At 43.9% G+C, this 25,673-nt stretch overlaps 1 protein-coding gene across 2 annotated transcripts in view; it reads right to left on the reverse strand.

Moving 5' to 3' along the window:
* LOC137379688 (calcium-dependent secretion activator 2-like) overlaps positions 1–25,673 on the reverse strand; it is a 796,052-nt gene that overhangs the window by 380,874 nt on the left and 389,505 nt on the right. For both annotated transcript variants that reach the window (XM_068050896.1, XM_068050894.1), the window contains exon 7: positions 19,075–19,186. In XM_068050896.1, coding sequence (XP_067906997.1) covers positions 19,075–19,186 — 112 coding nt within the window. The remainder of the gene's footprint in view (positions 1–19,074; positions 19,187–25,673) is intronic.

The raw sequence follows: 25,673 nt of genomic DNA on the forward strand, positions 1-25,673 counted from the left end.
AGCACAGCAGAACAAGCTGTGGCTTTAACTGCAGTAAGAGTGCAACCCAGGAAGCTTACTACGGCCAGTGCAGGAAAAGTTAATAGGATTCCTGAAGGTTATCAGGGTTTTGTGTCTGAAGGGAAAGTAACCCCATACCCCTCGAGCAGGCAAGCCCATAGTGATTCTCAGGGATACAGGGACCAACAGATCCCTTATACTGGGAAAAGGCCTGACCTTTCCCCCAGAGAGTGCAGTGAACACCAGAATGGTGGTGAATGGTATTGGAGGGTCGTGTATGCTTGTACCTGCACACTGGGTGCACCTGGAGTGTGACTAATTTCAAGACCAGTGACTGTAGGGATTGTGCCTAGTTTGCCTGTGGACGGGGTTGACCTGTTCCTAGGTAATGATCTGGCGGGGGTGAAGGTGGTATCCCCCCCAGTAGTGGAAGAAAGACCACAGGAGGTCAGAGAAACAGAGCAGTGGCAGGAGACGGTCCCCTGCACTTTCCCTGAATGTGTAGTGGATCAGGCAATGATCAAACCAGCTCCCCCAGAGGAGACTGTATTGGCACTGCAGGCAGATGACCATGAGGCTGCCTGTCGAGAATTTCTTTGGAAAGTCAGGAGACCCAGGGAATGAATTAAATGGATTTTCCGTAAGTGAGGCTCAGCGAGAGTTAGCATAGGCTACCCAGTCTGAAAGTGAAGCAGAGGGAGTCCCTGATTGCTACTATTTAAAAAATGAGGTACTGATGAGGAAATGGAGTTCTCCTCACAGACCTGACAGCAAGGAGTGGACAGTAGTTCACCAGTTATTCGTGCCGCAGAGGTACCGAGAGATATATTAAGAAGGGCCCAAGAGACTACAATGGCTGTACATGCCGGTATACGAAAGACCAAAACCTGCATAAGACAGCAGTTTGACTGGCCAAAACTCCACAAAGATGTGGTGGAGTACTGCAGGAGTTGCCACATGTGCCAGGTTAAGGGGAAACCACAACCTACAGTTGAAACCTGCACCCCTAAGTCCTGTGCCGGTGTTAGGAGGACCATCCAGCCGAGGGCTGGTGAACTGTAAGGGACCCCCACCGAGAACAAAAGGGCATACGGCTGGTAAATGTTTAGAAAGAGAAGGGGAAAAAGTGAACAAGAGGGCAGGTTAAAGGAAGTCTGGGAGGAATCCCAGGTGAAAACCCCTAATGTCTGGTCAATTAACCCTGGAAAATGTGAAATGTTAGACCCCACATCCTCCTATGTAAATGCAGACTCTTGAGGCACCCCACCAGAGTTACTAACAGCATTTAAAGGAACATGCAGAGACAAAGAGAGACTGCTAGGGGGACAAAGAAACTGTGAGAGTGATGCCTCCCCTAGTCGAAGTGCCACAGGAGAGTGCAGTCAAGTCTGCACACATACCTGCAGGTAGGAGAGTCCCAGAGAACAAAGGATAGATTAACAAAGAATCCTCCCCCACAATCAGAGAAAAAGGAAACCATCCATCCCCTGAAGTCAAATGTCTTTGCATGACTTGCAGTTCAGGATAGACCCAGCCACTACTAAATCTCCTGGAAAAGAAAATTACCTCAACAGGAACAAAACCCTAGGCAGTCATGGCAATTAGCAAACTGAAGCAGAGCTTCCCCAAAGAACCACATAGCTACTGGGATGCCAGATAAGGGGAAATTAAAGCAACACTGGCACCCAGAAAAGACAATTTTAATAGGCTTTAAGATTGATGAATGAATGGAAATGAATGAGAGAAATGCACGGTTTTTCTTTCTGTATCTTATATTTCACTCAAACCTTTTCATGAAATGCACTGTTTCTTTTCAAACACATTTCATTCCCTTGGGTATGGAGGTGTCATGCAGGCCCCCACCTGCCAAGAATGAAGCACACATTATTTTGCCACAAGAACATTAAAACGTAAAAATGTTGCTGGGAAAAAAAAGGCCTATTACAAGGGGTTGCCAAGCCCTTGACTGGAAAGACATTTGTATAGTAACAGACAGTACTTGGAAAGGTCAAAGGGGCCACTCCGTGCTCCAATTTAATCCACAATGGACTTTTGATTACCAGATATTGAAGGTGGAGAGGCTAGCATGCCAGGTTAACTACTAAGATGGCGGAAAATACAAACAGACATGGTCAGAACAGTTTAGTTATATGACTAACTGGCTGCTGGAGTTTTTTGATTTTGAACTTGTCACAGAGAATTTGAACTCAGAAAGCTCTTTACTCCTGGACGAGGACATCTCTCTCCTGTCTGCTCCCATCTCTTTCTCAGGGAACTGAAGACCCATTGAAGACACATGAATCCCAAGAGAGAAAAGTCGCCTACAGTTTACAAGGTTTAAGAAGAATACAGGGCCCCAACAAAAAGACTAACTACAAAAGGACTACAGTGAGCTCGAAGCACAATAACAAGAAATTTGTCTGATATTGCCTCAAACCTCTTTACTTTATTTTTTTCTTCTACTCTTTTTTGTCTCTATTTGTATGTGCGTATTGCGTACGCATGCGAGCATGGGATGTGGTGTGTATCTGTAAGCATTAACCGAATTAGAGTTTAAGTTTTAATAAATTTCACTTTTCTTCTGTAAACCCAAGGCGGCCTGTTTGTGCTCATTTCTTTGCCTTGTAATTGAAAAGCGGTGAACAAGGATTCACCAAGGGGGAACTCAAAACACAGTGTGTTTAAAATCTAAACCCTGTAACAATAAGACCAGACGAAGGCTAAAAGGGACCCCTAGACATCGTTCTCATCTGGCCGTAACAGAAATTTGGGTGTTAGCATATATCATTGACCGTATTGGTAACTGGGTAAACATTTTAAATATATGTTCTGACCTGTGGATAAGTGGAACCAGAAAAGACAGTGCACTCCTCCTGCCTCGGTCATAACAATGTTCATTTAAAAAGTCCTCTGAAGCTCTTAAATAAACACATAACACCTAGATATTTTCTTAAAGATGATGCATTTATATCTATTTCATTCAAACAGCTGCTCATTGTGCAGTTATAATAATAACTACTGGAAGCTGCAGAAGAAAAGATACACTTGCCAACCATTATTCATATAGTAACAATGAGTTCCTGTTTTGACATGCAATGAATTTAAATAAATTCAGAAACTAACTAGCAATAGGTTTTATGCATTTTTGAATACAATAGTGGGCTCTTCCCTTAATAGATTGTGATAAAGTGTAAATACTGTAAACCAAATAATTATGATGGTAAAAATTAATTAACTCTGTTTGTGATAGTGAATATTTTTAGTAGGAGTATATTTATCATGCCAGAAGATTTGGAAAATTCAACAAAGATTTTGCTCATTATTAAGGAGTTTTCGTTGACATTTGTAAAGTTTGTTAGTACACCTTTCTTTTCAAATCTTTGTACTAGGAATCTATTTACCACTGGTGCTCTACTAGAAGATATACCTGTTGTTTAGTGCTAATGTTAAATCCAGAAGAGATGATATTTTTACCCATTTGGACAAGCAGCCAAGTTCATCCTGGAACCAGCCAATGAGGATACTGAGCTCCATGGAGATGTCAACATCCAAGTCTCCAGCAGCACCAGAGGTAGGAAGCACCAACTCACTGATTTATCTTACAGCAGTCAACAACAAAACAAACATTTTTTAATCATGATTATCTTGTGTGAGGCATGCACACCTCAGGTCACATGATGTCTCCTTTAGCAAAGAAGTGGGATAAGTTTTAAAGACATAGCCACCATTTCTTTAACCCTAACGTGTATTGGTATCCAGCATGTAAGTGTCTATGTTTAAAGCAGGTGCAGGAACTGAGAAACCTGAGGTTGTATGTACACAAATCTTTGAAGGGGACAGGACAAGTTGAGAAGGCTGTGTAATAAGCTTTATTAGAGGCACAGAATACAAAAGCAAGGAAGTTAAGCTAAACATTTGTAAAACACTGGTAAGGGCTCAGCTGGGGTATCAGGTGGAATTTTACAGAAATAGACCTGCTCGCAGTGGTGGGGGACCAGCAATGGGTCAGGAACCTGTTTGATTCAGTAGTGGGCTTTGCCTTGGCTCTTTAACTCAGGCATAGCATTAGCACCCCGCTTCCAGGTTTCCAGACCAATCGCGGATGACAATGCATACTCTGTCAAGGGAAGGATTTCTACTTAAAGGATCTCTGACAGGGTCAGAGAGACTGAATTCTACATTGTTTCCTGAGGCTTCAGCAACCACAGGAATGGAGAGAAGACCTGGGAAGGTTACCCCCTGGTCTCTGACTCTTCCCTGGAGGTCCTGCTGCGAGATTTGAGGGACTGATGTTTCCTGTGGCCAGAAGGAAGAGGCTAACGTCTCATATCAAGCACACGTGGATGTAAGTGGCCGAGGAAGTGAGCAGCAGGAGTGTGGTTCCTCAAACCTGGATACAGTGTCACAAGAGGTTCAACGACCTCAGGAGGGGAGGAAATGCAAGTGACATAACACTTTCAGGTACCAAGTCACACACTCTGACTTGCCAACATTCTCCTGCACAACATGCCTCAGACTAAAACACCTTGCAGCTCCACTCATTCCTCTCTCTCCAGGCCCTTCCTCACATTCTCATCTGAACAGCCAACACTCACATTCACCCTCATCTGATTGCCCTCTCACACCCATCCCTCACAGTCACCCTCCACAAATGTCCTCCCCACCCCTCAATTAATTTCTCATGCTCACAACTCTCTGCTTTCTCTACCTGCTGGAGAAGAGAGCACAGAACTGCAAGGAGAGGAGGAGAAGCAGAGACTCAGGGCAGAGGGTCGTCTAGTTATAGCTCCCTTGACAGCCACTGGTAATGCATACCCACCAAGTCCAGAGTGCAGATGTCAGCAACGACCTGCCACAAAAGCCCGAGTCTCCTGAGGCACTCGCACTCACATATATCAAGGAAGATGATCTTCTGCCCGGAGCCCCTGTATTGGGGGTCTTGCCTCCTTAGAGCTGCATCTACATGTCCATCCCCTCTGCCCTGCAGAGTTACATGTGGCTGAGGAGAAGGCAGTTGGCGTTGCTGCTGGAGTTTCTGCTCCTCTTGATCTGCCTCTGAGGTCCGGTAGAGCTGCATAGGTTGCTCCCTGCTGCAGTGAAGGCTCACAGCAGGGAAGATCAGGTCAGCAAAGTCCAAAATAGGTGAAATGACTTCCAAAAAGTGGGAAATCACCTGTGAAGCAGTGAAATATGGCTCTCTAAACCAAGCACTGTGAGCATAAGCCTTTTGCATAGGCAGCCCAGCAGCTCTGCAGTTTCAGTGTTTAAAGTTTTCAGGCCTGTCAGTTTCAATGAACAACAGCTCCCCACTGTGTTCTCGGTTCTTTGACACTTCGAGTTTCACACAGCTCGGGAACCCCATTCCCTGGCTGTTAAAACCAGAATTCCGGGTTAAATCCACAATCAATTGCCTACTTCCATATTGCAATTACTCACCTGACAACTCCATGGGGATTCCATGCTTACCTGCAAATGCATCCCAGTTCAACCTAGAAGTGGATGAGATCCTGACCCGCCAGCACGTTTCAGGGCTTTAATCCCACCTGCCCCCACCCAAACCCGTCCACGCTAGGCAATTAAAGTTCTTCCAATTGTGTCCAATTCTGTCAACTCACTTTAGGAAAGATGTCAAGGCCTTGGAGAGGACGCAGAAGAGATTTTTTTATGATGGTACCAAGGGCAAGAGACTTAAGTTATATGGAGATAATGGAGAAGTTTGAGCTGTTCTCCTTAGAGCAAAGAAGGTTAAGAGGCGACTAATAGAGTTATTCAAAATCACAAAGGATTTTAATAAAGTAAATAAGGAGAAATTATTTCCAGTGGTAGAAGGGTCGGTAACTAGAGGTCACAGATTTAAGGCGATTGGCAACAGAACCAGAAAAAACATGAGACAACGTTTTTTTTGATGCAGAGAGTTTTTGCCATCTGGAATGCACTGCCTAAACAGGTGGTGGAAGCAGATTCAAAGCAGGGGCATAGGACTAATTGGAAACACTACTAAAGAGGTGGCGCAGACATGATGGACCGAATGGCCTCTTTCTGTGCTGCAACATTCTATCAATCTGCGATTTTATATCCATCTTGGTAATGACATCAGTTCCAAGAATTTTATTCCACTGTACAATTTATATATAATTCATATATTGACCTTCCTGAACCAATTTCATAAAGGTTGTACAATACATGGATAGATATGACTTACTTTTAACTACTGCACATAAGGAAAGACAGAGAGGAGAGGGGTAACAGCACTGCTTTAGTGATGCACCTTGTGGAAATAATATGATGCAAGTCATCTGTAAACAATGCAGCTTGGCTGTACAATGGAAGAAGATGCACAAATCAACAGTTAAAGAAACGTTGTAACAAACAATGCACCAGCTGGATGTGTCATGCTGTGACCAACTGAATAAGTCACTGGTGTTTTACTTCATGTCTGCAAGTGCTGTACCAAGGCGAATAAACCCCTTGACTTCATCAAATGGATAACAGATGTGTTTTTAATGTGGACTCATTTAGTTTCTGACGAATGGGTGTTTTCACCTTATCCACTAACAAGCTCTCCTCCTGAGACACTTCAGATTGGATTAACAGCACAACAGGGATCCACACATGACGGTAGAGAAATGTGGGTGTACAACTGAGCAGACACCTTGAATCTCAATAGTCTTCTTCACTCTCTATAGAGAACACAGAACAAAACTCAGCTATTAGTAGAAACGGTAATATTACTGACAACCTCATCATAGCAGGCAACAATTACCTCAGATGACTTTTACAGCATAATTATATTTCATTATCCTGATGTGAAAAATGAATAAGAGGCAACAACTTAAATTCATATTATTGCATTCCATTTTTAGAAATTAAACAGGCTAACCTTCCTAGATTGGGAATTTTCCAAGAATGGCAAGTGTGTGTTGATTTTCAAGTTCATTAAGAAGTAACTTCTGAGCCCAACTTGGCAAGAAGTGTGGATCTTAGCTCAATAATGTGTACCATAAAATATGTCAGACTGCAGGAAGTATCATTTTTGAGGACCTCCTTGGAAGTATCCAAGTTACTTGGGTTAGAAGATTTTTTAAAAATTCATTCATGGGATGTGGGCGTCGCTGGCCATGCCAGCATTAATTGCCCATCCCTAATTGCATACGAGAAGGTGGTGGTGAGCTGACCTTCTTGAACCGCTGCAGTCCATTTGGGGTAGGTATACCCACAGTGCTGTTAGGAAGGGAGTTCCAGGATTTTGACCCAGCGACAGTGAAGGAACATCGATATAGTTCCAAGTCAGGTTGGTGTGTGACTTGGAGGGGAACTTGCAGATGGTGATGTTCCCATTCATTTGCTGCTCTTGACCTTCTAGTTGATAGAGGTCGCGGGTTTGGAAGGTGCTGTCTAAGGAGCCTTGGTGCATTGCTGCAGTGCATCTTGTAGATAGTACACACTGCTGCCACTGTGTGTCAGTGGTGGAGGGAGTGAATGTTTGTAGATGGGGTGCCAATCAAGCGGGCTGCTTTGTCCTGGATGGTGTCGAGCTTCTTGAGTGTTGTTGGAGCTGCACCCGTCCAGGCAAGTGGAGCGTATTCCATCACACTCCTGACTTGTGCCTTGTAGATTGTGGACAGGCTTTAGGGAGTCAGGAGGTAAGTTACTCGCCTCAGGATTCCTAGCCTCTGACCTGCTCTTGTAACCACGGTATTTATATGGCTACTCCAGTTCAGTTTCTGGTCAATGGTAGCCCCTAGGATGTTGATAGTGGGGGATTCAGCGATGGTAATGCCATTGAATGTCAAGGGGAGGTGGTTAGATTCTCTCTTGTTGGATATGGTCATTGCCTGGCACTTGTGTGGTGTGAATATTACTTGCCACTTATCAGCCCAAGCCTGGATATTGTCCAGGTCTTGCTGCATTTCTACACGGACTGTTTCAGTATCTGAGAAGTCACGAATGGTGCTGAACATTGTGCAATCATCAGCGAACATCCCCACTTCTGACCTTATGATTGAAGGAAGGTCATTGATGAAGCAGCTGAAGATGGTTGGGCCGAGAACACTACCTGGAGGAATTCCTGTCGTGATGTCCTGGAGCTCAGATGATTGACCTCCAACAACCACAACCATCTTCCTTTGAGCTAGATATGATTCCAGCCAGCGGAGTGTTTTCCCCGATTCCCATTCACCTCAGTTTTGCTAGGGCTCCCTGATGCCATACTCGGTCAAATGCTGACTTGATGTCAAGGGCAGTCACTCTCACCTCACCTCTTGAGTTCAGCTTTTTTGTCCATGTTTGAACCAAGGCTGTAATGAGGTCAGGAGCTGAGTGGCCCTGGCAGAACACAAACTGAGCATCATTGAGCAGGTTATTGCTCAGCAAGTGTCGCCTGATGGCACTGTTGATGACACCTTCCACCATTTTACTGACGATTGAGAGTAGACTGATGGGGCGGTAATTGGCCGGGTTGGACTTGTCCTGCTTTTTGTGTACAGGACATACATGGGCAATTTTCCACATTGCAGGGTAGATGCCAACGTTGTAGCTGTACTGGAACAGCTTGGCTAGGGGCGCGGCAAGTTCTGGAGCATAGGTCTTCAGTACCACTGCTGGAATACTGTCAGGGCCCACAGCTTTTGCAGTATCCAGTGCCTTCAGTCGTTTCTTGATATCACGCGGAGTGAATCGAATTGGCTGAAGTCTGGCATCTGTGATGCTGGGGACTTCAGGAGGAGGCCGAGATAGATCATCAACAAGTTACTCCCTTTCCTCCATTAAAGACTGGCAAATTGTTCTAATGGGCTTCAGGAGTTGCGCAAATTGCTGAACATCCTCGAGAAAAGTGACCTGATTCAATCTACTGTGTTGCTCTATTCATTTTGTGTAACTAAGTGTTTTGTTGATTTGAGTAAGGATTAGAGTCTGGGCAGGAATCCAGTTTTTAGAATATTTGTGGTGTGAACAGCCACGCCGAACAGTCCGGGTAACCAGTTCGAGCAAACAACATATACTTTTACAATGGAATAGACCATCAGGAAATTTTCACTTCAAATGTGATACTTTGCTAAATCAACATTCGGAATACAATTGCATGTTAAGGGCTGAATTTTATTCTCCCGCCGCCGCCATGATCTAGCATGCGGCAGCTCATTTAAATACGCAGGCGGCCCCATAATCACTTGGTGGGGGCAGCCTCAGTGACGCCATGAACGGCATCAACTGCCTCTACAAAGGCGCTGGAGCTATTTTTAAAGGGCTGCCAGACCTGCACAGAAACTACAGATTTGAATGCCGTATCCCCACCCAACTACACTGTAAATAAATTTCTGATCTGTTGCCCCCCAGTACAATGAAAATAAATGGCCGCCCTGATCCCCCCCCCTCCACAACACTTATACTGAAGATGTGACCTCTCCCCACCCCAAATGCACCAAGTGCAGAGGTCACCCCCTACCCCACTCCCCCTACACCAGAAATGCAGAGTTGACCCCGCCACCCCCCCCCCACCACCACCACCATTTCACTAACAATCCTAAGTTCCTCCTGTCCCCAATTAGGTGGAATTCCTGGACGGGAAAGTGAGGGCGCATGAGTGCCACCCGTCGCACAGAAGATTCCAGACAGCCGATAAGATCACGGGGTGCTGCGGGTAAATGTATTCATGAGGTTTATTTAAATATTTAAAGTCAGGTCCGGTCGCCGAGTGGCGGATGGGCCACCATGGAGCCTCGACGTCGCCAGGAAGATTGGCCCTGGCAATCCTGGTGTTGGGCTCCGTGGTGGACCGCTACTGCTGCAATCTTCCAGCCACTCCCTGCCACGGAGTCTGATGTCAGGAGCTCAACAAAATTCAGCCCTACCAATCTACAATACATGGTTTCTTTCAGTAAGAATGTGTGCTGATAATATTGTGATTTGAAAGGCACTCTCCCTTCCATACTTTGCAAGTTCATGACAATACAATGGGCCAGAATTTGCCGTCAAAACAAAGCTAAGGTTAATGGCGATCAGTGCTATTTATGCACAAATGGTACAGAAACTCCAGGTGAGGAGCAGATGGCTGGTTAAATGCAAATAACCTAAAGTTGCTGTCCATGTTCCACTGCTCCACCATTAGTTTCACAAAAATGGCATCTCACCGTCTGACTCAGCATTGACATGTATTGGCGTGAGGTTGCTGTATCTGTGCACTAGATGGAAACTAAACTCACCACAGAAAGTTACATCTTGTAATTTCAAGTGTAAATACCCTCTTAATAATTTAATAAGTGTTAATTAATGCCAATCAACCCCTCTACCATTGAAATGTAACTATTATAAGTGTGGAGTCTCATTCCTTCAGGTTTGAATTGCAAATGTCATTTATAAAAAACGTTTCCTTTCTCTCAATCCAATCCTTCATTGCATCTCTTTATGTACTTGATTTGACATTGATGTTATCCATTCTAATTTACACTTCCTTCTCAGTCCTTGTATTGTTTATTTCACAATCCTTAGATGTGATTGGTTCAGGATATGCACAGTTGCTTGTCCTGTTCATTCAGGTCCCAGATGCCTGTTTTCGCTCAATGCAACATTATCAGCTCAAACTTTCAGCAACTTGCCATGTTAAAGTGTTTAAAAACCTATAAGTGCAAGGGCAAGTCTAACTAATAGCAGACAGATGTCCTGCCACAGAAAATTCTGCGAAATTATTTCTGAAACATTTTTAGAATTTCTTTCTCAAATATTATAAATTGGTAACACTTCCCAGTTACCAAGTTACTGTCTATGAAGCATGTCACCAGAGGTACCAGAGGAAGTACGAAATCTTACTACACCCAGCGCCAGCACCTCCCAGAGAGGAGGAGAGAAGAACACAAGAAATAGGAGCAGAAGTAGACCATGTAGCCCATCAAGCCTGCTCCACTATTCAATACAATCATGGCTGATCTTGCGCTTCAATTCCACTTTCCTGCCTGTTCCCTATTTCCCTTGATTTCCTGTGAGACCAACAATCTATCTATTCCAGCCTTAAATGTATTCAGTGATGGAGCATCTACAACCCTCTGAGGTAGAGAATTCCAAAGATTCATAATCCTTTGAGTGTAGCAACTTGTCCTCATCTCAGTCCTGAATGATCGGCCCCTTATCATGACACTGTGCCCCCGCATTCTAGATTCCCTGACTAGCGGAAACAATCTCTCAGCTTCTACCCCATCAAGTCCCTTCAGAATTTTGTATGTATGTCTCAATTAGATCGCTTGTCATTCTTCTAAACTCCAGAGAATATAGGCCCAATTTACTCAGCCTCTCATTGTAGCACAACCCCCTTATCCCAGGGATCAATTTAGTAAATCTTCCCTGCATCGCCTCCAGTGCAAGTATATCCTTTCTTAAATGTGGAGATAAAAACTGCACACAGTATTCCAGGTGTAGTCTCGCCAAAGCCCTGTACAATTTTAGTAAGATTTCTTTATTCGTATACTCCAATCCCCTTGCAATACAGGCCAACATGCCATTTGCCTTCCTAATAGCCTGCTGCACCTGCATGTTAACTTTGTGCATTCTTGTATGAGTACCTGTGGAAGAGCCTGTCACTCTAGAATTGGCCTTTATAGCCACTCCAGGCGCTGCTTCACAAACCACTGACCACCTCCAGGCGCTTATCCATTGTCTCTCGAGATAAGGAGGCCAAAGAAGACACCCAATTCTCTCTGAATATCAACACTTACCAGTTTCACATCTTTTAAAAAAATATTCTACCTTTCTATTTTAATGACCAAAGTGAACAACTTCACATTTCCCTTCATTTTACTCAATTTGCCATCTTGTTGCCCACTCACCGAACCTGTCTTTATCTCTTTGCAGCCTCTCTAAATCCTCCCTGCAGCTTACCTTTCCACCAAGCTTTGTATCAGAAGCAAACTTAGATATATTACTCTCTCTCGCTTCATCCAAGTCATTACTATAGAGTGTAAATAGCTGAGGCCCCAGCACTGATCCTTGCGGCACCCCACTATTCACTGTCTGCCAACTTGAAAATGCTCCATTTATGCCCACTCTCCGCTTCCTGTGTGGTAACCAATCCTCTATTAATGCTAATATATTGCCCCCAACACCATGAGCCCTTATCTTGCTTATTAATCTTTTATGTGGTACCTTATCGAATGCATTTGGAAATACAGGTATACTACATCTACTGGTTCCCCTTTACCTACCCTACTAATTACATCCTCAAAAAATTCTAATAAATTTGTCAAACAGGATTTCCCTTTAGAAAATCATGCTGTCTTGTTCTAATCATAACTATGCTTTTCCAAGTGCACTGTTAAGACTTCTTTCATAATAGTTTCCAGTATCTTCCCAACAACGAATGTAAGGCTAACTGGCCTGCAGTTTTCTGTCTACTTCCTTTCTTGAAAAGCAGTGTAACATTTGCCAACTTTCAATCTGACAGGACCATTCCTGCATCTAAGGAATTATGGAAAATCATAGCCGGTGCATCCACTTTCTCTGCAGCTATCTCTTTTAGAACCCATGGGTGTATGCCATCAGGTCCCAGTGGCTTGTCAGATTTTAGTCCCTCAAGTTTTTCCAATACTTTTTCTCAGCTGATATCAATTTCCTTAATTTCCTCATTCTTTTTAGCCCCTAGGTTACTGCCTATTTCTGGTGTGGAACTTGTGTCTTCTATTCTGAAGACAGATACAAAATATTTGTTCAATGCCTCTGCCACTTCCTCATTCTCCATGATGATTTCTCCTGTCTCTGCCTCTATGGGACCAATGACTATTTTAGCTCCTGTCTTCCTTATTATGCACTTATAAAGGCTTTTACAATCTGTTTTTATATTGCTCGCTAATTTACTCTCATTCTATTTTATCCCTTATCAACTTTTGGTGGCCCTTTGCTGGTTTCTAAAACATTCCTAATCCTCAGACTTGCTCCTATTTTTACAACCTTGTAAGCCTCTTTTAGTCTAATACTCTCCTTAACTTCCTGAGTGAGCCACGGATGGGTCTTTCTTGAGAGTTTTTGGTTTTGAACAGAATGTACTTTTGTTGAACCTTTTGAATTGTTCCTTTAAATGGTTCCCACTGTTAATTTACTGCCATACCTTTTAGTCTATTGACCCAATTAACCTAAGCCAGTTCTCCCCTTATACCTTCGTAGTTGGCTTTGTTTAAGTTTAAGATTCTTGTTTATGATTGAAATGTGTCACTTTCAAACTTAACATGAAATTCAATGGCATTATGATCACTATTTCCCAGTGGATCAGTGGAAAAAGGTGGGGGAAACTGAGTGCGAGGGGGTGATATTTTAAAAAGAGATCATAAACATGGCTGGAGACAACCTCCAATGTGTGCATCCTCAGTGAAACAAATATTCTTTGTACACAGACTCCACAATTCACATTCTTCATGGTTCACCTAGTCAGGTTCACCCTAGTTAGATGCACAACTTAGACACTCTTTAGTAAGAAGCTAAACTAATTCTGACCCATTGACCAAAGTTTGATATACTTTACAATGAATTTACAGCACAGAAACTGGTCTATGCCAGTGTTTATGCTCCACACAAGCCTCTTCCCACCCTATTTCAGCATAATTTTCTGTTCCCTTTTCCCTCATGTACTTATCTAGCTTCTATTTAAATGCATCTGTGTCACTCGTAATCCATAGTCAGTCTACTGACGTGTTTAAGTTTAGTTTATGTGCCCAAAACTCTCCAGTAAAACAATCTGATTGAGAAGCAGAGCAATTATCTATAATACTTACTGGACAATGCCTGATAGGACAGTGAATTTGACTAATAAATACAGCACAAATACAGACAATCCTAGCACTTATGCCCTAGTGAGAAGACAGAAAATGGGACAGATCCCAGCTCCATCAGGATTCTGACTCCAAAGGATCCCACATCTCCCTAGAAGGACCCAATCTGTCGATGCAAATAACCCCGTTATTGTAATTTGTGACGGGGTCGCCGCCCTTGGAGAGCAGATAAGGGTTCTACAGTGCTGCATTTATGTTGACAGAGCAGAGTCGCGAGAATCTCCAGGCCTCAATTTCCTGTGCTCTTTGAGCTAAGAATCATGGTGCTGGTACTTCTGAAAAATGTTTCTCAATCTCAACACTTCTTCCTGCTTCATTTTCTCTGCTTCTAAACCATTTCTGTCTCTCTCCTAAACTTCTCATTTGGTCTCACTCTCTTGCTTTACTTGTTACTTTTTCTCACCACCAGTGCCTACCCACTGTTTTTGTTCATGTTTGTGCTTGGGGCCAGGGCTGTTCATTTTACTGTCAATTAACACCCTCTCTGTACTAATGCTTTGTCTTTCAGCACACCATTAACATACCGTTTTGCCTTTGCTCCATGACCTTCTGGTCAGTTATTCTCTGTGACCTTGTCCTATCAATACCTTCTCTTTTGTTATCTCTTGCCCCACCCTCGCTTTACTTGCTTAAAACTTGTTACATTTCTAGCCTCTGTCAGTTCTGATGAAGGGTCACTGACCTGAAACGTTAATTCCACTTCTCTCGCCACAGATGCTGCCAGACCTGCTGAGTATTTCCAGCATTTCTTGTTTTTATTCCAGGATACTCTCAAGTGGGCTAAAATGTAGGCAGGCTAGCACGGGCCCGATGGTATGGCTCAAAACCATTCTAGGCAGCTGAGAAAGCAGATGGGTCAAGAAGCACCTCGGCTGTGCAGGTGCATAATTTAAATAGGCAGACAACCAGGAGACCTTCACAGCCCAGACCATCCTGCTTCCGGATGTGCCTGTGCCCTTCGCATTTAAATCACCATGTTCTTATCAGCTCTTCTATACTGCAATTACAACTACAGTTGCCAAATACTGTGGGAGAGCTGCATGTTGCAACAAAGGAGGCAGTGAGTGAAGAAAGACTTAGGTAGGAAGGGCTGGAGGTGGGTTGGGCTGTGATGGATTACAGGCAGACTGGAATGAGTATGTGGGGGGTGCATTGGATGATGCGGTATGGAACAGTACAGGCCAGGTATAACTAGATATGGAGCAGACAAGATAGGAACAGATTAAAGATGGGTCCAGAACAGGGATAGTGGCAGGTTGACAAATACTCCAGCCAGGTCAGGTAAGGCTGGGGCTTTGAAATCCAACTGAGGTGTTGGTTGAAGGCAAAATGAAGAGGGGAGTGATTGGCAGTGAACATAGAGGCTCCCGACATGAGGATTTGCCTTTGTGGGAAAATGAGTGGCATTCTATGCCGAGTTGCTTAATATTTTATAGGCTTAACATAGAACATAGAACAGTACAGCACAGTACAGGCCCTTCGGCCCACGATGTTGTGCCGAACCTTTAACCTACTCTAAGATCTAAGTAACTACCTACCCTTCATTCTGCTATCATCCATGTACCTATGCAAGAGTCGCTTAAATGCCTCTAATGTATCTGCTTCTACTACCGCCACTGGCAGCGCATTCCACACACCCACCACTCTCTGTGTAAAGAACCTACCTCTGACATCTCCCCGAAACCTTCCTCCAATCACCCTAAAATTATGCCCCCTGGTGATAGCCCTTTCCACCCTGGGAAAAAGTCTCCAACTATCCATTCTACGCCTCTCATCATCTTGTACCCCTCTATCAAGTCACCTCTCATCCTTCTTCGCTCCAATGAGAAAAGCCCTAGCTCCCTCAGTCTTTCTTCGTAGGACATGCCCTCCAGTCCAGGCAGCATCCTGGTAAATCTCCTCTGCACCCTCTCTAAAGCTTCCACATCCTTCCTATAATGAGGCGACCAGAACTGAACACAATATTCCAAGTGTGGTCGAACCATGGCCTTATAGAGCTGCAGCATAACCTCGCAGCTCTTAAACTCAATCCCACTGTTAATGAAATCCAACACCCCATACGCCTTCTTAACAACCCTATCAACTTGGGTGGCAACTTTGAGCGATCTATGAACATGGACCCCAAGATCCCTCTGTTCCTCCACACTACCAAGAATCCTGTCTTTAAGCCTGTATTCCGCATTCAAATTCGACCTTCCAAAATGAATCACTTCACACTTTTCCAGGTTGAACTCCATCTGCCACTTCTCAGCCCAGCTCTGCATCCTGTCAATATCCCGTTGCAACCTACAACAGCCTTCCACACTATCCACAACTCCAGCAACCTTCGTGTCATCAGCAAACTTGCTAACCCAGCCTTCCACTTCCTCATCCAAGTCATTTACAAAAATCACAGAGAGCAGAGGTCCCAGAACAGATCGCTGCGGAACACCACTGGTCACCGAGCTCCATGCTGAATACTTTCCATCTACTACCACCCTCTGACTTCTATGGGCCAGCCAATTTTGTATCCAGACAGCCAACTTCCCCTGTATCCCATGCCTCCTCACTTTCTGAATGAGCCTACCATGGGGAACCTTATCAAACGCCTTGCTAAAATCCATATAGACCACATCCACTGCTCTTCCTTCATCAATGTGTTTTGTCACATCTTCAAAGAATTCAATAAGACTTGTGAGGCATGACCTGCCCCTCACAAAGCCATGCTGACTGTCTCTAATCAAACCATGCTTTTCCAAATAATCATAAATCCTGTCTCTCAGAATCCTCTCCAATAATTTGCCCACTACCGTAACACTGTAAGACTGACTGGTCTATAATTCCCAGGGTTATCCCTATTCCCTTTCTTGAACAAGGGAACAACATTTGCCACCCTCCAATCATCCGGTACTACTCCAGTGGACAGTGAGGACGCAAAGATCATCGCCAAAGGCGCGGCAATCTCTTCCCTCGCTTCCCGTAATATCCTTGGGTATATCCCGTCTGGCCCCGGGGACTTATCTGTCCTCATATCATTCAAAATTTCCAGCACATCCTCCCTCTTAACCTCAACCTGTTCAAGCATATCAGCCTGTTCCACGCTGTCCTCACAAACGACCAAGTTCCTCTCACTAGTGAATACTGAAGCAAAGTATTCATTTAGGACCTCCCCTACCTCCTCCTCCGACTCCAGGCACAAGTTCCTCCACTATCCCTGATCGGCCCTACCCTCACTCTGGCCATCCTCTTGTTCCTCACATAAGTGTATAACGCCTTGGGATTTTCCTTAATCCTACCCGCCAAGACTTTTTCATGTCACCTTCTAGCTCTCGTCAGTCCATTCTTCAGTTCCTTCCTGGCTACCTTGTAACCCTCTAGAGCCCTGTCTGATCCTTGCTTCCTCAACCTTAAGTAAGCTTCCTTCTTCCTCTTGACTAGCTGTTCCACATCTCTTGTCATCCAAGGTTCCTTCACCCTACCATCCCTTCCCTGCCTCATCGGGACAAACCTATCCAGCAGTCGCAGCAAGTGCTCCCTAAACAACCTCCACATTTCTGTCGTGCATTTCCCTGAGAACATCTGTTCCCAATTTATGCTCCCCAGTTCCTGCCTAATAGCATTGTAATTCCCCCTCCCCCAATTAAATATTTTCCCATCCCGTCTGCTCCTGTCCCTCTCCATGACTATAGTAAAGGTCAGGGAGTTGTGATCACTATCACTGAAATGCTCTCCCACCGAGAGATCTGCCACCTGGCCTGGTTCATTGCCAAGCACCAAGTCCAACATAGTCTCCCCTCTAGTCGGCCTATCTACATATTGAGTCAGAAAACCTTCCTGGACACACCTGACAAAAACTGCTGCATCCAAACTATTTGCACTAAGGAGGTTCCAATCAATAGTAGGGAAGTTGAAGTCACCCATGACAACAACCCTGTTACTTCTGCACCTTTCCAAAATCTGCCTCCCAATCTGTTCCTCCATGTCTCTGCTGCTATGGGGGGTCTATAGAAAACTCCCAACAAAGTGACTGCTCCTTTCCTGTTTCTGACTTCTACCCATAATGACTCAGTGGACAAGTGGACAAACCCTCCTCGACGACCTCCCTTTCTGCAGCTGTGATACTATCCCTGATTAACAATGCCACTCCCCCACCCCTTTTACCTCCCTCCCTATTCCTTTTGAAACATCTAAACCCTGGAACATCCAACATCCATTCCTACCCTTGTGATATCCACATCTCCGTAATGGCCACAAGGCTTGTTAAGCTATAAATAATACTTTACTGGTAGATTTTCAGGTAGGTGCAGCAACTTGAAAGTAAGGTGTGATGCAAAAAATGTGCGATAGAAGACCTTCAATTGTATGGGTTTTCTTTCTACCTCAGCAATGCCAACAACAGTTTTGAAATTCCTGCTCCCATTCATTTTAGGCATTGAGCAGACAAATATTTAAAATAATTTACATCAGCAAATGAGCTAACAGGAATTGCTCAAACAGATCTATATGTCACTTAGAACATACAGCTAATATCAAAGCCAATTTGTTTAGTTGTTGATGGCTAAGTGGCATGGTGGCAGTGGGGGCGGCAATTTGACTCTCAAAATTTTGACACTACATATAAATAATTACTTCAGTTCTGATGTGGATATTAAGATGAATTATTTAAGGTAATGCTTGGATGAATACCCAATCTTTTTCTAGTTTCACAAACCTTTGAATACTCAAAGGCTTTTTCAGCTTCTATGCTACACAGATCTTTCTCAATGTGTAAAACATCTTCTGACAAATCCTTTTGTTATAGAGTAGGAGAAAAACAGCAAGAGGATATTAGACTGCTACTGCAATCCTCAAAAGGTTTGTGAGAAGTACCAATTAGTGATATTATTTTTCACTCACTTACTTCTCTTATTGGGCATCTGAAGCATTTTTCAGAAGATGGTTGGACTGGGTCACTATTCCTATTCCAAATGACCCTGTCAAACAAATCAAGTTTTTTTTTCTGGCTCATTAGGAGGAAGAGAGAAGTATGTTAGTACAATCGAACTATATCCCTCAGTGTAGAGCGCGGTTACCGTGTGATTCTCAGATGCCTGCCATTCAAATAAAAGTTCTGGCTGAAAGAAGCATGAAATACTGAAGGGACTTTGCATCCTTCAGTTTGTAAACAGAAAGTCGAGCTCGCCTTGTGTGGCCACTTTAATTATGTATCAAGCCAACAATTGTATAAAAAAAATCTCAAAACTTTCATAACAGAAATGAAACTCCTGAAAGCAAAGGTGAGTCTTACCTTCCCCAGTTCTTTATCTTCCAGGGCAAGAACTCCTGTGCTCTCTGTGAAGAATTTAATCTTGACAACTGGACGAGGATGTGTGGTGGTAAAATCTCCCTGAGTACCCCATCTGCGACAGATAGAAGGCAAGGAGTGATTTTCCATTTTAGAAGTATATTTAATAGTTCCAGATTTAGTGGGGCTGGAACTTCACATTCTTATTTCATCACATAGACAAGACGACTATTTTATCACACCCACACCGATCCAGATACATAAGCAATTTGTACTGCTGTCGCAGGGGGATATACATGAACCAATACAACCTCATTTGTGCCAGCAGAGAGATACTTGTCCAAAGCAAGGGGCACTTTATTTTCTCAGAAACTTGCACCAAGCACATTCACATCCAACCATCAGGAAGAGGTTGCCAAATTCCTGGATTAGTCTGAAGAACATGGCAGATGCCGATGTATTGAACACATGGATGAAGTACCAATTGGCTTGAAAAGCAAAAGGAACCGTGAACCAGTGGGGGGAAACCATTTATATGACCGGCACTCTGGTTTCTCTTTCATTTTCGGAAAAAATGCTGTAATGGGGATTCCTCACATCACAACTGGATTATGCACCTTTGTTATTGTTAGCATGATGTTCTTCCCATCCAACACTAGGATGAGTGCCAAAAAAAGAGAAACAAAGTAATGCAATTACTCCTGATACGAGCCCAGCCTCTCTTCTACTTGCAGGTTTACATGTGGGGTGTTTGCTTTAAATCTGGCAAGTTGTTCAACAAGACATCTTATGCACAAAGACGTTAGTTAATGGCTGGTTCTGCACAATAGTGTTCTGGGAGAAATCAGGTTGTTGAAGTTGTTGAAATCCACTGGTGACATCATTACATCCTGTTTTCAAATCTCTTCATGGTCTCACCCCTCACTATCTCTATAACCTCCATCAGCACGTCTAACTTCTGAAATCTCTACACTCCTCCAATTCTGGCCTCTTGCACATCCCCAATTTCCATCGCTCCATCAATGGCAGCCATATCTCCAGCTGCCTAGGTTATATGCTCTGGAATTCCCTCCCTAAACCTCTCCACTCTGCTACTTCTCTCTCCTCCTTTAGGTACCCTTAAAACATACCTCTCTTGAACCAAGCTTTTGGTCATCTGTTCTAATATCTCCTTTAGTTTAGTTTTTACTTTAGAGATACAGCACTGAAACAGGCCCTTCGGCCCACCGAGTCTGTGCCGACCATCAACCACCCATTTATACTAATCCTACACTAATTCCATATTCCTACCACATCCCCACCTGTCCCTATATTTCCCTACCACTTACCTATATTAGGGGCAATAGCTAATGGCCAATTTACCTATCAACCTGCAAGTCTTTGGCATGTGGGAGGAAACCAGTGCACCCAGAGGAAACCCACACAGACACAGGGAGAACTTGCAAATTCCACACAGGCAGTACCCGGAATTGAACCCGGGTCGCTGGAGCTGCGAGGCTGCGGTGCTAACCACTGCGCCACTGTGCCGCCCTTATGTGGCTCTGTGTCAAACTGTCTTTGATAACGCTCCTGTGCAGCATCTTCAGACATTTTACTATGTTAAAAGCATTGTTGTTGCTGTGGGCATGCTTGAAGTGAAGAGATTACCTTCTCCCTCACACCTCAATGTGAAGAACAGCTACATGCAGCATTTTATCACTTTTCATTCGTGTTGTCAATTGGCCTTCAAAAATTCTGTGAGCAAAATGTAATGAAATCTTCAAGCTACCACAGGTTTACGAAAGCAATTTATTTTCAGTCAAGATTAAACTTAACTTAGCAAATATAAATAATTTGGAAGCATCCAGGCCTTTAGTAATACAACATAGAGTAGACCAACATCAAAGACCAACATTGACATCCCTGATTCCAATCACTCATCTTAAATGTGCAATGTCATCACCTGAAGGAAGATACAGTGCTCTCAATAAACACAATTCAGCACAGCGTGTTGAAGTAACTTTACAGCAGGGGTTGAGATATCACTTCCAAGGAGCCCTACACAACAGCGATAGCTAGATTTTACAAATTTAATGATGTTAAATTCTTTACATCAGTTGTGCAAACTTTTAGGATCCACTAAACATACTGAAATAAAGTGCTGGCAGTCCTAGCAGCAAGATTTTGTTTTTGGAAGAGGTAAGCTGCATTTGTCATTATTGATGTTCATTGTATATAGATGCACTTGTCACTTGAAGATAACTTGATGCCCAGAAATATTGCTGGTGCGTTAAATAAATACATGCTTTTTCCTGCATGTGTATTTGACAATGACAGATGCTGAGCAATGCTTTCGCACCTCGGTTGTAAAAGCAAATCATACAGACAATACCTTTTCAAATTGTCAGTGCCAACTCCCACCACCACATTTCTATTACACTTAGCCTGGACCAAAACTGTCTCCATACTTTACAGTGATAAATCAGTGTTGAGGTGAGTTTTAATGTCAGCATCATTGAATTGAGTCTACATCTGAGCTAGCTGGCTTTGCTTCATCCAAGCAGTTCATCCTGCTCATGATTGTTCCTGCCAGTTTTATTTTGATCCTACTCCCATACACACTGCACGGATGCCAGGACTAATATGTGCATCATACATGTTATAGAATTATACAGCACAGAAACAGGCCGTTTGGCCATCGTGTCTGTGTCGGCCATCAAGCACCTAACTATTCTAATCCTATTTTCCAGCACTTGGCCCGTAGCCTTGTATGCTAAGGCATTTCAAGTGCTCATCTAAATACTTCTTAAATCATGCTTCAATATGCTACATGCTTCAAACAGGAGTTTTGAATGCCATTTATATAGTTGTATCATTATGAGATGCAATACAAATAAATACCAACTTCATCCACTCTCATATGCTGTCCCTCTGCTACAGTGGAGCAGTAAATTACCTTGTTTACAACATCTGTATGTAAGAATTGGATTGAAACAACATAATGCTGAAACAGGTTGTCTCCAAGGTTTTCCACTCCAGATGGAGTATTCTGCCAGTCTAAGAATTGGTGAATAGAAGACTCAATACTACATCCAGTCATTGCAGAGCAGTGATCACCAAAGCAAAGAGAATGCTGAGCTATACGGTCAAGTCAATAGATGTCAGCTGTGGCTCAGTTGGTAGCAATCTCACCTCAGAAGCATCAGGTCATGGGGTCAAGTTCCATTCCAGAGTTGTGGGCACATAATCCAAGCTGACATTTCATAGCCAACATCACTTAGACAGATTGTCTGGTCATTAACTCATTGTTGCTTGTTGGGACCTTGCTGAAAGGTGCTATATAAATGCAAGTTCTTTCTATCTTTAGATTGCAAGTCTGACATTGTCACGCTGAAAATTTATACTACTCGAGTCAACAGGGCACAAAGGAAACATTAAGATCCTGGAAACAGTGCAGAAAATAGCCAAAGGACTAATCGACAATGTCAGGAGAGTTTTGATGAAAGGTTAGGAAAATTTAGGCTCTTCCGTTGCGGGAGGGGTGCAGAAACAAAGGTTCACTAGATTAATTCCTGGGATGAGAGGGTTGTCTTATGAGGAGAGATTGAGAAGAATGGGCCTATATTCTCTGATGTTTAGAAAAATGAGGTGATCTCACTGAAATGTATAAAACTTCACAGAGGGCTTGACAAGGTAGTTGCTGAGAGGCTGTTTCCCCTGGCTGGGGTCTCTAGAACTAGGGTTCATAGTCTCAGGAGAAGGCATTGGCCATTTCGGACTGAAATGAGGAGTAATTTCTTCACTGAGAGGGTTGAGCATCATTGGTTTTCTCTACCCCAGAGGGCTGTGGATGCTCGGGTCTTGAGTATATTCAAAACTGAGATTGACAGATTTTTGGACACCAAGGGAATAAAAGGATTAGGGGATATGTATAGGGATATGCGTGTCTTTTTGTGGGGCATGTCAAACACTCCTTGTTCCAGTCCTCCTCAGGCCCCCTCCCCTAACTCTTTTTCTGGTACATTGATGACTGAATTGGTGCCGTTTCCTGCACTCATCTCGAAGTGGAAAATTTCATCAACTTTCCTTCCAATTTCCACCTTTCTCTCACCTTCACATGGTCCATCCCCTACACTACACTTCCCTTCCCTTCCTCGACTTCTCTGTCTCCATCTATGAGGATAGGCTGTCCACTAATATTCATTATCAGCCAACCAACTCCTGGTAATCTGTTAATTGTGCATCAATGATTATATGCCGGTGAAGGGTATTAATTGGGGTCTTAGTTCAGCACTTATAAGCAGACACTTAGACTGGTGAAGGGTTTGAGTGAAGAGCTACATGTTTGTAATCCTTTTACTCTGTACAACAAATGTGAAACTGAGTAAAGGTAGGCTCGCTCCAGCATTATCCTTCCATAACAAGCTTTCTGGAGTTTACCAACTCCCACAGCTACCTCGACTACACTTCCTCACACCTTGCCTCCTGCAAGGACTCCATTCCATTCTTCCAGTTCCTCCATCTCTGATGTAACTGTTCTGATGATGCAATTTTTGACAACAGAGCTTCTGATATGTCTTCCTTATCCTCAACCGAGAATTCCCCCCACCACGCACCCACCCCCCGCCACTGTAGTTGCCAGGGTCCTCAACCATGACCGACCCATTTCCCACACTTCTGCTCTCACCCCTTCCCCTCCATCCCAGAACTGCGACAGGGTACCCCTTGTCCTCACTTTCCACCCCACCAGTCTCCACATCCAAAGGATCATCCTCCGCCATTTCCGCCACCTCCAGCGTGATGCCATCACCAAACACATCTTCCCTTCCCCTCCCATCAGCATTATGAAGGAACCGTTCCCTCTGCGACACCCTGGTCCACTCCTCGATTAAACCTGACACCTTGTTCCCATCCCATGGCACCTTCCCGTGCAATCACAGAAGGTGTAATACCTGCCCTTTTACCTCCTCTCTCCTCACTATCCAAGACCCCAAACATTCCTTCCAGGTGAACCAGCGATTTATTTGTACTTCTTTCAATTTAGTATACTGTATTCACTGCTCAGAATGTGGTCTTCTCTACATTGGGGAGACCAAATGCAGATTGGGTGACCGCTTTGTGGAACACCTCCACTCAGTTCGCAAGCATGACCCCGAGCCTCCGCTTGCTTGCCATTTTAATTCACCACCCTGCTCTCATGTCCACATTTCTGTCCTTGGCCTGCTGCAGTGTTCCAGTGAACCTCAACAGAAGCTTAGGGAACAGCACCTCATCTTCTGATTCGACATATCTACAGCCTTCTGGACTCGACATTGAGTTAAACAATATCAGAGCATGGACTGCCTTTTTTTTTTTAAACTATGTGCCTGTCTTAAACTTGTTTTTCATGCTTTTGCTTTTGGACCAAGCTGTTCATTATTCTGCCATTGACGCTCTCTCTGGATTAATGCTTTGCATTTTCCGACAACTATTAGCATTCCCTTTGCTCCATGACATCTGACATTTATCTCTCCTGCCCTCTGCCCTACCACACACCTTCCCTTTTGTTCTTCTTCCCCTCCCCCCCCCCCCCCCTCCGCCTTTCACTTCACATTTCTAACCTTTGCCAGTGCTGATGAAAGGTCACAGACCTGAAAGTTAACTCTGATTCTCTTTCTGCAGATGCTGCCAGTCCCGCTGAGTATTTCCAGCACTTTCTGTTTTTATTAAAGGGCTATGAGCTTAGAGCGGGAAAGTGGAGTTGATGTTCAGCCATGATCTTATTGAATGGCACAGCAGGCTTGAGGGCTTGTAGGGCCAACTTCTGCTCCTATTTCTTATGTTGCTAAGCTGCTGAACACTGTGTTGGTCTTAAGTATCACTTAACTGACAGTCACATACGCTCAGACAGGTGTCTTAAAACTATTTTAGAATTGCAGCAAAAAGGGAAAGCCTTGTTTGGAAGAGAATATCATTTACTTCAATCAGAGAATTTGTCCACTAATTAAATCCCTCCTGATTTCAATAGCTCCAAATGTTGAGGGGGTGTAAACTGTGCACTCAATCTGAACACACTCCTTTTTTGCCAGGCGCATTAGTTTAACTTTGGAATTCTCTACCTGTAAGATCTCACATTGTAGATCTGCTATTGTAAATCTCTGGAAGAAACACAGAGCACTATCTTCTGGATTGCTGCTGTAAACTGAGCCTTTATTACTGACTCCCTCTAGTGGCAAACTGCACATGCTGCACCAAGCATGTACAATGGCCTCAAATGAACATTACAGATTAGATTAGAGATACAGCACTGAAACAGGCCCTTCGGCCGACCGAGTCTGTGCCGAACATCAACCACCCATTTATACGAATCCTACACTAATCCCATATTCCTACCAAACATCCCCACCTGTCCCTATATTTCCCTACCACCTACCTATACTAGTGACAATTTATAATGGCCAATTTACCTATCAACCTGCAAGTCTTTTGGCTTGTGGGAGGAAACCGGAGTACCCGGAGAAAACCCACGCAGACACAGGGAGAACTTGCAAACTCCACACAGGCAGTACCCGGAATCGAACCCGGGTCCCTGGAGCTGTGAGGCTGCGGTGCTAACCACTGCGCCATTGTGCCGCCCTACACTA

The sequence above is a fragment of the Heterodontus francisci genome, chromosome 18, assembly GCF_036365525.1.
Source record: "Heterodontus francisci isolate sHetFra1 chromosome 18, sHetFra1.hap1, whole genome shotgun sequence".
NCBI classification, from domain to species: Eukaryota; Metazoa; Chordata; class Chondrichthyes; order Heterodontiformes; family Heterodontidae; genus Heterodontus; species Heterodontus francisci.